Below are 12599 nucleotides of genomic sequence, written 5' to 3'. Positions count from 1 at the left end.
TCACTTTAGAATCGGTAGTGGTAAAATTGATTAGAGTTACTAATTAGTGCTCAATTAATGCTACCGGTAAACCCAGAAAAATTACAAAAAAAAAAATCATTTTTCAACTGCTCGCTAAGAAAATCGTAGATTTTCAAAAATCAAAAGCAAACAGATTTAAAAAAAAAAAAATTACTAAAAATCTGTTTGCTTGTACAGGCAGCACTTTTACTTGAGCACTAAATTATTAGCAGATGTGCCCCTCGCTCCAACTGTATCATAGCGCGGTCACGAATGGTACACTGCTAGCTTAATGAAAAGTTAGCAGTGTTCTCATTTTTAGTCCCCCTATCACAGCACCAAATAACTGTTATCAGCACTAAATTGGCACTAAATGAGCACTAAATTTTGAGATATAATACCAGTGATTCTGCTGACTTGACCTTTCTAGAATGATTTTTTTTGTAATTTTTCTGGGTTTACCGGTAGCATTAATTGAGCACTAATTAGTAACTCTAATCAATTTCACCACTACCGATTCTAAAGTGATCTTTCAGCTCTATGATTGCTCGTATCGTTATGTCCGCAGTTATGTATACTTAAAAACTGTTTTTTTTTTTTTAAATCTGTTTGCTTGTACAGGTAGCACTAATTGAGCACTAAATTATTTGCAGATGTGCCCCTCGCTCCAACCGTATCATAGCTCGGTCACAAATGGTACACTGCTAGCTTAATGCAAAGTTAGCAGTGTTCTCATTTTTAGTCCTCCTATCACAGCACCAAATATCTGTTATCAGCACTAAATTAGCACTAAATGAGCACTAAATTTTGAGATATAATACCAGTGATTCTGCTGACTTGACCTTTCTAGAATGATTTTTTTTTTGTAATTTTTCTGGGTTTACCGGTAGCATTAATTGAGCACTAATTAGTAACTCTAATCACTTTCACCACTACCGATTCTAAAGTGATCTTTCAGCTCTATGATTGCTCGTGTCGTTATGTCCGCAGTTATGTACATACTAAAAAAACTAAAAAAATTTTTTTTTTTTAAAATCTGTTTGCTTGTACAGGCAGCACTAATTGAGCACTAAATTATTAGCAGATGTGTCCTCGCTCCAACCGTATCATAGCGCGGTCACGAATGGTACACTGCTAGCTTAATGAAAAGTTAGCAGTGTTCTCATTTTTAAAAAGTTATAAAAAAAAATTTGTAATATCTGTTTGCTTGTACAGGCAGCACTAATTGAGCACTAAATTATTAGCAGATGTGCCCCTCGCTCCAACTGTATCATAGCGCGGTCACAAATGGTACACTGCTAGCTTTATGAAAAGTTAGCAGTGTTCTCGTTTTTAGTCCTATCACAGCACCAAATATCTGTTATCAGCACTAAATTAGCACTAAATGAGCACTAAATTTTGAGATATAATAATACGAGTGATTCTGCTGACTTGACCTTTCTAGCTTAACAGACGTGTACAGCTGCTAGTTAGACAAAAATTCTATAACGTTACGGACAGGTGAGACCTAGTAATAGGGTTGTTTACATGTATTTAATATTTATTCCCTTGATACGGAACCCTAAAAACGATGCAAATAAGACTGCACATTTATGTGATGCACATAATATTATGTGAATTTTTGTGAAGTTTTAAATGAGAATTCTTCTTAAAAAAGTTCTTAGAACATCAATTGTGATAAGTTTTTGTAAAAAAATGGGACTAATATTTATGTTTGCGACTGGAGAATCGAACTTCCTTTTGATCACCAATGCGCTTTACATTATTTTATATTACATTACGCTGAATTCAGTCACTAAATTCAGAAGCAAATTTAGAAATTTCCTACATATTTGATACTTTTGATCCCCACTGTTCTTAATTTAGTAACTAATTATGATAATGAAGGTTGTGAGTATTTTAGAACCAGCGGCTACAAATATAATCTACGAATGGTTTTCTTAATAAATCATATTATTTGCTTTTTGACAGCTTCACGCCTATGTAGAATTGTATTGCGTTACAATGTCATACAAATAATTATTGTACTTCATGGACAGGCCCCGCCCACTTAGTGATGTTTACGCAGAATTATTCAATGATGGGTCGATAGATTATATACCCGGCGCGGCCTAAGATGATCCCTATGACAGTTCGTCTTAGTGATTGCTCGTATGATGGATCTTGTCGATACTTTACTATTTTATAGGCAAAGGCGTGGTTTGCATTCAGCCACCTCGGTAAACATGTTTTTACAAATATTATAACGAAACGGTAAGTAAAACGAAAGTTTTCAAAAACATAAAAATACACCTTATCATTTTCTCGTAATTTTTAACCCGTTTAACACAGTGTATATTAATTTATCATGAAAATGGAATCCCCCATTTAATTTTTCTAAAAAACTTATATTATCATAGGTAAGTAAATTAACGCGAACGGTAATTATTAATTAAGTATGCTGCGATCTTCTGTTCCATTCAATAGTGAATGAACTATAGCTTAAGCATGGAAAGAATGTGAACTCGTTTCCATTATCGAAATTTGTTTATCGATACTTTCCGCACTAGTCGATAAATGCCAACGATGTAAGTTTTGAAGGACGTAAACGTAAAGTCAGATTGATATAATTTCTCGTAAATGATAAGAATTGTTATAATTCCAACGGAATATCATTATAATAGGATAAAGCTACGTAAAAATTAATAAATGCCATTTTTAGACGCCTCCAATACGTTTCTAATTTAATGGTGACGCCATTACAAGTTTGTCTCTTGAGAATAACTGTCAGTGTCATAGGGATCATCTTAGGCCGCGCCGGGTATAATAACCGATAGAAATACCATGTAAACTATATCCGATACAGAAAAACTCTTCTATTATGTTATGTAATTTACACAAAAAGACGACCAAATTGTAAGATAGAAACCAATAAATAATAAAATATTTGTTTAGTTTAGTTTTAACATAAAATGCATAGATATTATGTGGTCATTTTATTAGTACGTTTACGTTGTAATTATTATTTTTACGTATCTGATTCAATTTATGATAATATTTTGAATTTATAATCGGAATGGTATCACAATCGATAATCTTTACCTTTAACTTGACATCACTTCTGGTACAAACTGTGATTCAAAAGAAATATGTTATCTTTAGTAATAATAAAAATAAGTAAAGTTTTTAGTAACTGATTAATGTGTTTTTATTAGGATTCTAAATGATTCAGTCAGTCATAAACCATACTTACTTCTGAATTTAGGATGCTCTGAATCGGATGAATCAATAGCATGAATGTTCTCGTCACATTATTTACGATTTACAAGCTGGCAACATTGCGCACATTTAAGGTGGATGTTCCGACCGTCCCTCCATACATTTTTGATTACCTCTAAACACTTAACACAGACACTATTTCTTTAAAACTAATCATTTTATCACTTCTCTATAATGAAATGTGTGCGCGTTCGACCTTTTTAATCAATAATTTACAATATTTACTTAGAAAAACAACAGTAAAGGTCTACCAGAATCTGATGGCATATTTATATTTATGAAATATAAGATTTTCATGTGGCAACTTATTTGACAACTATCAAAATGGTTGTCAAATTATTTGTCTTTTTTGCAGTTGATGAATAATTTTTAGGATTTTGCCTAAAAATTCTTCGAAAATGTCGAAAAAGCCGCTGCGATCACAAGCAAGAGGTGTTGTTTATAATGTGTATAGAAAAACATTCGATGAAGAAGGGTCAAACACATCACAATTTTCAATTTTGAAGATTTTTTGGTATATTGGACTTACCCGTTTTGATACTTTAAATTAAAAAAGATTATAATATTTAGGTAACTATAATATTGTTTGTTGATTAGAATATAATTTTATGAAAACTTATTAAAGGAGTTTCCAATACGGCTATTCGTCAAATCATTAATAAATTCATTTTGTTTTAGATTTCCAGAGCTAAATAAAAAATGGGTATAAAACATGAGACGAGTAGATTGGACCGTGGACGCCGTCGAAATTTGCTACATTGTGTTCACTGCATTTCGAGCCTGCGTGTTATCAAGATGGATACTCTAGAAGAATAATTGTGCAATCTTACGCTTACGTTTTTTTTGTTTCTGTACATTATTTTGATTAAAGAGAGTGAATTTTTATTTGTAATTTTTTTTTACACATAAGTTACTTGTGTAACTATATGAAAATTAAACGGTTGATTAAATGACAGTTCTCATAGATGAGAAACTACTATTGAATTATACATACTTGATATACATGCGTTTTCAAAGAAAAACCCGCATAATTCCCATTCCTGTGAGATTTACGGGATCAAAAGAAATTTTTCCAAATTCCATTGTAATCGGTTTAGAAGTATTCGCGTGAAAGAGTAACAAACATCCATCATCACAAACTTTCGCTTTATTAGTAGGATGAAAGGAAAATGTTTTCTTTAAGACTGTCCTTTCTATCTTGTAAATTAGATACATTTCAAGTTTTAAAATTTATTTTATAATATACTAGCTTTCCGCCCGCGTTTTTAAAGAAAATCCCGCACAGCAAAATCTATCCTATGTGTGTATGTACAAATTTTCATTGTAATCGGTTCAGCAGTGAAAGAGAAAGTTATCCATTCTCGCATAATTTCGCATTTATTATATTCGTAGGATTAAACAAATAATGTATTCAACTGAAATTAATTATTAATTTTGTTTTTTTTTTATTATTTATTATTTCTCGAAACCGTAAATGCAAAATGTATTCACGATTTTATCGATTAAAGCACATCCCATCACTATCACCTTCTATCTATCTAAATACGTACCTATAGTAAAAATGGTGCCATGACTATGTTGAAACGTAGCTTGCAGTCTATAGCTATCTCATTCTTTCATACGATGTTTTCTTTAGATAGAGAGAAACAAATATATGTAAATTGTATACGCTCGATACAAGTACTCTATAGGTTTATTGCTCTGAGGGTAATGAATATACAAATATAGGTATGTGTAAATAATAATATGTATTACCTGTATAAAAGTAATATGTATAATTGAATTTAAAATATTAAGTGGATATCTCATTATTAAGTACCTACAGTATTGTCCACTTATGTAATGTGACTATTGATATTGAGGACAAAATAAAAAAATAAGCAGTATCAAGATCGTTCAGTCCATTTTCCCCAGGGTTGCACACTCAAAATTTTGATTTCCCTAATTGCCATCAGATTCTGGTTTACCTATAAAATACCGGAAAAATTTGACACTTCTACAGTAGTGTGCGTGACTTTTGCCAAGCGAAACACGACATAAAGCACGACATCTAGCGCATAGACTATATACTTATTACAGATCTAGCGCGTCAATGTCTAAACGAAAGGCGATGTTTAGACATAAGACGCGCTAGATGTCGTGCATTCGCGTTCGTTATCTTATACCACAGACTAATAATAATATACTACGTATACAACTTATACATAATGAGCATAATTCTAATAAATCAAAGTTCTATGTAAAAATTGAGTAATTTCATTTCCAATCGTTCAAAGAAAATAACAATAAAATAAAATAAAACTAATGACCTTAGAAACTATGTTTTTTTTTGTAAACAATTTATTACTCATTATTGTTCGTCCGTCGTAGGTCTGTAAACTGTATTGTACACTGAAGGTAAATGGTACTGTAGGTACTTTAGTTCGGCGTCGTCGTCGGCTTGATATAAATTACATTCTTGATTTCATTGACACGCGCTATGATTTGCGCGCGGAATTTCTTGTGTTGTGAATTTATTTTTGTATGCTATGCATTTTAATTGATTCAAATTGCAATGTTTCTCTAGTATGCATTTGAGACTATATTGTAAATTGTAATAATTGATCGTGAGTATAGTAATTAATTATTCTAATAACGCAATTAGTAATATATGTATTTTCGGTGGGATTCAAAACAAAAAATTGGCCCGTGATTTTTATGAAATTTCACCACATTGCAAATCACATCAATCATAGTTCATACACATGTATGACGAAAGTGATTAGTATTGTGGCTAACATTGACTCATCAGTTCATCACTGAAACCAGTGATAAATCAGTACCTATATCATAATATTGTGTTTGAATATTTTTAAACAATGATATAAGTATACAATTATTATAAATCGGTAAACTATCAAAGTAATCACAAACTTGCAAACATTGGTAAAATGTCCAGTAGTTTATGAGCCTATTCATTACAATCAAACAAACTTTTCCTCTTTATAATATTAGTGTAGACAAACACTATGAATACGATCACGAATGCAAATTCGGGGATTTTCTAATTATTGCAAAATAATAATTGAATTCGTTTTGAAATACTCTATAATTTGTAGTGTATAAATATTAAATAGACATTTATAATGTGGTGCTCATTTTTTTTGTACTGCTAACGCTATTGTAGGTACCTATTTTCGTTGTTTTATTTCAAGTGAACACGGCCATACAATTTTGTCACGAGCCGCCTATGATTGTAGGTACTTTTGTTAGGCTCCTTCGTCGTCCGCGTCGCGTCCGCGTCGGCTCGAAAGTTCTTGATTTCATTGTCACGCGCTATGATTTGCGCGCGGATTTTCTTGTGTTGTGAATTTATTTTTGTATTATTATTATTTTTTATTTTTTTTTTATTTTATTGATTCAAATAAAATATTTCACTAGTATGCATTTGAGACTATATTGTATTATGTATAATTTATCGTAGGTATAGTTATTCTTATAACGCAGTTATATTTTCGGTGGGACAATTTGACCCGTGATTTTTCTGAAATATCACCACGTTGCAAATCACATCAATCATACACATAACACACGTATGACGAAAGTATAGTGGCTAACATTGACTCATCAGTTCATCACTGAAACCAGTGATAAATCAGTATATCATATTTTATTGTGTTTGAATATTTTTTAAACAACGATATAATATACAATATTATTATAAATCGGTAAACTACCAAAGTACTTCCGAATTTTCAGACAGACAAACAAGTAGTTTGAACACGCAGTTTTCTTATACTAGTAGCAAAAATCAAAACCATAATATTATGTTTACCTACTATATTTTACTAAAAGTCGAGTGCGTCGAAATCGTAAATAATAATATAATGTTTTTCACCTTCCTGGTTATTTTCCCATAGTAAATAGTGTTTTAGGTTTGTTGTTGTAGGTAGGAATAATAATAATAATTATTCTTACTTGTTGGTTATGAAATGTATATTGAAATAATTTACTTTTACAAATCATTAGTGATATTAGTTTTGAGTGAAAATGCTTGGATCAGCATAATATTATATGGTACTTCAAATACATGTTTTGATAAAAAAACAATAGTGTAATAAAATAAAACTGCGTTTTATTGTAATCAATGTTGACAGTTTTAAATTCCAAAATTATTGATCAATAAAATAGTTTACACCAACAAATATAACTTTTATTTTTATAACCATCGTTCATAATATAAACCGTAGCAGGTGGCGTTTTGAAGTTCTGTCTACTCATACAGAAAAATGGAAAACTTGTTTTTTTTGTAAACAATTTATTACTCATTATTGTTGTTTGGCTGTGTGTTTGGCAACTCGAAGCGTGGTCGTCCGTCGTAGGTACTTTTGTTCGGCGTCGCGTCGTCGCTCGTCCGCGTCGGCTTGATATAAAACATTCTTGATTTCATTGACACGCGCTATGATTTGCGCGCGGAATTTCTTGTGTTGTGAATTTATTTTTGTATGCTATGCATTTTAATTGAATCAAATTGCAATATTTCTCTAGTATGCATTTGAGACTATATTGTAATAATTGATCGTGGGTAGGTATAGTAATTAATTATTCTAATAACGCAATTATATTTTCGGTGGGATTCAAAACAAAAAATTGGCCCGTGATTTTTATGAAATTTCACCACATTGCAAATTATATATTATACAATTACAATTACAATTATTATAAATCGGTAAACTATCAAAGTAATCACAAACTTGCAAAATATGCTTTTCCGAATTTTCAGACAGACACACAATTTTATTAGTTTGTTTTAGCAAAGTAGGTACCTATACCTATACGCTTACGTCGCGCGTCGCGTCGCGTCGTCGAAAACGGTGCGCCCAGAAACAAACATACCTACCTAATTCAGTTACAATCCTTTTTTTGTTCCGTAATATATTGTATTCTAATACGATTTTTTTTATTCGTCGGCCAGTTCTACTAGGTATAAAAAGATAAAATTGAAATATAATTATTGTAGCGACAGCCATATGTTACTATGTTTTCGTAATTTATATGTTTTTCACCTTCCTGGTTATTTTCACATAATCTTATATATATATAAATGAATCGCAAAATGTGTTGGTAAGCGCATAACTCGAGAACGGCTGAACCGATTTCGATAATTCTTTTTTTATTATATTCCTTGAAGTACGAGGATGGTTCTTATGTAGAGAAAACGTAAACATGTACCACGGGCGAAGCCGGGGCGGACCGCTAGTCTAATATATAAAAATCAATGCCACTTTTCGTTGTAATTCCATAACTCGAGAACGGCTGAACCGATTTCGATAATTCTTTTTTTATTATATTCCTTGAAGTACGAGGATGGTTCTTATGTAGAGAAAACGTTAATATGTACCACGGGCGAAGCCGGGGCGGACCGCTAGTCTAATATAAAAATGAATCGCAAAATGTGTTGGTAAGCGCATAACTCGAGAACGGCTGAACCGATTTCGATAATTCTTTTTTTATTATATTCCTTGAAGTACGAGGATGGTTCTTACTTCTTATGGAGAGAAAACGTAAACATGTACCACGGGCGAAGCCGGGGCGGACCGCTAGTAAATAATAAAATAATAAATAGTGTATTAGATTTGTTATTGTATCTTGTATACCTACGAATAATTATTCTTACGTCTTGTTGGGAAATGTTCAAATACCTACCTATTGAAATAATTTACTGTTACATATCATTAGTGTTATTAGGTAGTTTTGAGTGAATAGGCATGGATCAGAAATTCAGAATATAATATGCTACTAACTACTCAAATACATACACGCCAAACTTGTTTTACATTCACGCCATCTAGAGTTCAATCTTTATCATTTTTGTATACGTCTGTGTGTGTAAACGACCCTGTATGCAATGACAGATGTTAAAACGCATGGTTTTACCGAATTGGGTGGATTTTAAGGCAATGATATGACATATTTAAATAAAATATAATATTCAGTAATCGCCATGACTATTCCTACGACCTTAATCTTTTCCAATTACGCAAAAACTCAAATAAACTAGAAATGTAGAATTCAGCGCCATCTAGCGGGACATTGGCTGGGAACAGATCGTAGCAATCACCTTAACAGTAAATACTTTAAGATTGCGACTGAAGGACTTGTATCCATGGTTATGAATAAATTATTAAAAAAAATTAACAGTAAATGTCATGACGATTGACGAGTGTCGTTGTCAAAAAACTAGCGTGCATTGTTTATTTGGTGAAATAAAACGTAATTAATTATAACTTTTAAGAATGCCGAAGTATTATTGTGATTATTGTGATACTTATTTAACGCACGATTCTCCTAGTGTCCGAAAAACACATTGTACTGGGCGTAAGCATAAAGATAATGTTAAGTTTTACTATCAAAAATGGATGGAGGAACAAGCGCAGCATTTAATTGATGCAACTACGGCAGCCTTTAAGGCTGGCAAAATAGCACAAAATCCATTCGGTGGTAAAGGTGCAGCAATTCCACCACCTTGGGATCCATCAGTAATGGGACCTGGAGGACCTAGGCAACCAGTTCCGGCGCCTGGCGGGCCGCCTGGTATGATTCCACCACCTTCCATGGGTCCAGGAGGACCCATGGCTCCGCCGATGATGATGGGTCCACACGGGCCAATGCCGCCAATGATGGGCATGCGTCCCCCAATGATGGGACCTCTGATGGGACATATGGGACCAATGGGCCCTATGGGTCAGATGCGACCACCTATGATGAATGGACCACCAATGAACAAATAGTGAACAAATTTATGACCCTGAATTTGGCAGACAGCAGACAAAATGTAATTTCAGATTGGGATATCTCTAAGCGAAATTAAGGTTTACGTGTTTACCTAATGGGAAATTGTTTGTCGTTGATTTACCTACAGGTGATAATTAAGAAAATTTTATTTTATTTTCTTTATTTTTTTTTAAATAAAAAATAAAATTTTGGGAAGCTCTCACCGTGTTCCAAGTTGTTTGATAAATCTGAAACTTTCAAATTTAGTTTATTATTGCATTCTGAAAAGGTGATATCAGTTAGTTTTTTCATTTCGGATCGGAATATTCTGGGACATATATCTACCAGTAAAATTAATTATCAATGGAAAAAATAAAAGACATAATTTCGTCTTTAAAAAGTCTAAAGGTGATATTTTTTTAATTTAAAATTTGTCAGTCGGATCATAAGATATCCTAATTTTTAAATTTTGATGCCAGATATCTAAGTGAAAATTAATAAAAATAAAAATCAAAAACATGTCATGTCTTCATTTTTAATAAATCTACAGATGATATATCTCAGATTTTATAATTTCTTATTTATTTATTGAATATGCTCATCTTTTGATTTTTTATCCGAAATGGAGAATATCAGGCATGCATTATTCTTTTTTTTTATTAAATAAAGAAAAACATATTATCAAGGCAATTCAACTGTTAATATTCAGCCCATAATAAGAGTAAATTATGGAATAAAATATTTTCAGTCTTTATATCGTAGCCCAGTCAAATTAGACCTTTGCAATGACAATAATTCCTACAGAGCCAAATTATTGGTGGAAAGCTGGTGAGTTTATAGGCACACCCTCTAAACTCTCGTAACTGTTGGGAAAGAAAACATGGAGATCATTTTTGTACAGAATAATTATTGGATCTAGTACTTATTTGAGGTATTTTTTTATAAAATTTACCATCCTGTCCGTTTTTCTTTGACTCTGAATAACTTTTGTTGTACACATGGGATCTTAAAACTTGTACTTTTAAAACTTTATTTGTTATGGTACACCCTACCACAATTTAGCTCTGTAGGAATTATTGTTATTGCAAAGGTCTAATTCGACCGGGCTATGATATAAAGACTGAAAATATTTTATTCCATAATTTATTCTTATTATGGGCTGAATATTAACAGTTGAATTGCCTTGATAATATGTTTTTCTTCATTTAATAAAAAAAAAGAATAATGCATGCCTGATATTCTCCATTTCGGATAAAAAATCAAAAGATGAGCATATTCAATAAATAAATAAGAAATTATAAAATCTGAGATATATCATCTGTAGATTTATTAAAAATGAAGACATGACATGTTTTTGATTTTTATTTTGATTAATTTTCACTTAGATATCTGGCATCAAAATTTAAAAATTAGGATATCTTATGATCCGACTGACAAATTTTAAATTAAAAAAATATCACCTTTAGTTTTTTTAAAGACGAAATTATGTCTTTTATTTTTTCCATTGATAATTAATTTTACTGGTAGATATACGTCCCAGAATATTCCGATCCGAAATGAAAAAACTAACTGATATCACCTTTTCAGAATGCAATAATAAACTAAATTTGAAAGTTTCAGATTTATCAAACAACTTGGAACACGGTGAGAGCTTCCCAAAATTTTATTTTTTATTTAAAAAAAAATAAAGAAAATAAAATAAAATTTTCTTAATTATCACCTGTAGGTAAATCAACGACAAATAATTTCCCATTAGGTAAACACGTAAAACTTAATTTCGCTTAGAGATATCCCAATCTGAAATTACATTTTGTCTGCTGTCTGCCAAATTCAGGGTCATACAAATTTAGTGTCATTAGAATTATTGTACCTACTATAAGAACTGATAGAGAAGTGATTCAAATGAATATTTGTAAATTATTGTAAATGTATAATACAAACATGTTTTTGCTATTTAATTTCAGAAATTAGCTGCTGAAAGAGTATGGATTAATGACTACATTTTTGTATCGGTGGTTAATATTTTATATTGAATGGCTATTTCATGAACCTACCCATGTAAAAACATCAATATCATGTGTGTTTTGTTATCAGTGACACAAAATCTTGATTCTATGAATTAAAATAGAATAAATTACTCAATGTTTTTTTTTTTGGTATCCCTTAATATAACAAACTGATTTTTCGCTCACATTCTCTTACCGTCGCCGCACACGAGCCACTGGCCACAGCCACAAATGCCGCCACGAGAAGCTAGAAGCGTGTAGCGTGTGCGGCGAGTCCATATAAAATGTATGAAAAGTGCAGGAAATATGCCAGTGGTGGCGTTTTGTGGCCGGTGGCCCGTGTGCGGTAGCCCTTAAACAAATTATAATCATAAACCTTCATTTTGAACCTTTCTATTTAAAAAATTGCATCAAAATCTGTTACACAGTTTTAAAGATTATACATAGGGATGATCAGACAGTGTGAAGCAATTTTGTTTTAAACTTAGTATTAATATAACATTATTATGAGCAAATTGCAATTTTGTAACAAGTGAAGTTGTTTTAAATAGAGAAACTGCTATGTACTTTATTTATCTTATA

At 31.8% G+C, this 12599-nt stretch overlaps 1 protein-coding gene across 2 annotated transcripts; it reads left to right on the top strand.

The window, feature by feature from the left end:
- The first annotated feature begins 9449 nt into the window (after nt 1–9449).
- Nucleotides 9450–12153, top strand: LOC123693393 (U1 small nuclear ribonucleoprotein C). 2 transcript variants are annotated; one of them, XM_045638472.1, is made up of 2 exons: nt 9450–10031; nt 11852–12153. In XM_045638472.1, the coding sequence occupies exon 1, from the start codon at nt 9534–9536 to the stop codon at nt 10026–10028; it is 495 nt and encodes a 164-aa protein (XP_045494428.1). In that variant the 5' UTR covers nt 9450–9533; the 3' UTR covers nt 10029–10031; nt 11852–12153. The 2 variants fall into 2 exon arrangements, with proteins under 2 accessions (XP_045494428.1, XP_045494427.1); XM_045638471.1 differs by having other exon boundaries at nt 9450–10035; nt 11856–12153.
- The last annotated feature ends 446 nt before the right edge of the window (nt 12154–12599 follow it).

Source organism: Colias croceus, chromosome 7, assembly GCF_905220415.1.
Source record: "Colias croceus chromosome 7, ilColCroc2.1".
In the NCBI taxonomy this organism is placed as follows: Eukaryota; Metazoa; Arthropoda; class Insecta; order Lepidoptera; family Pieridae; genus Colias; species Colias croceus.
Note: the sequence above shows the minus strand (reverse complement) of the source record. Positions and strands in the feature narration are given on the sequence as shown.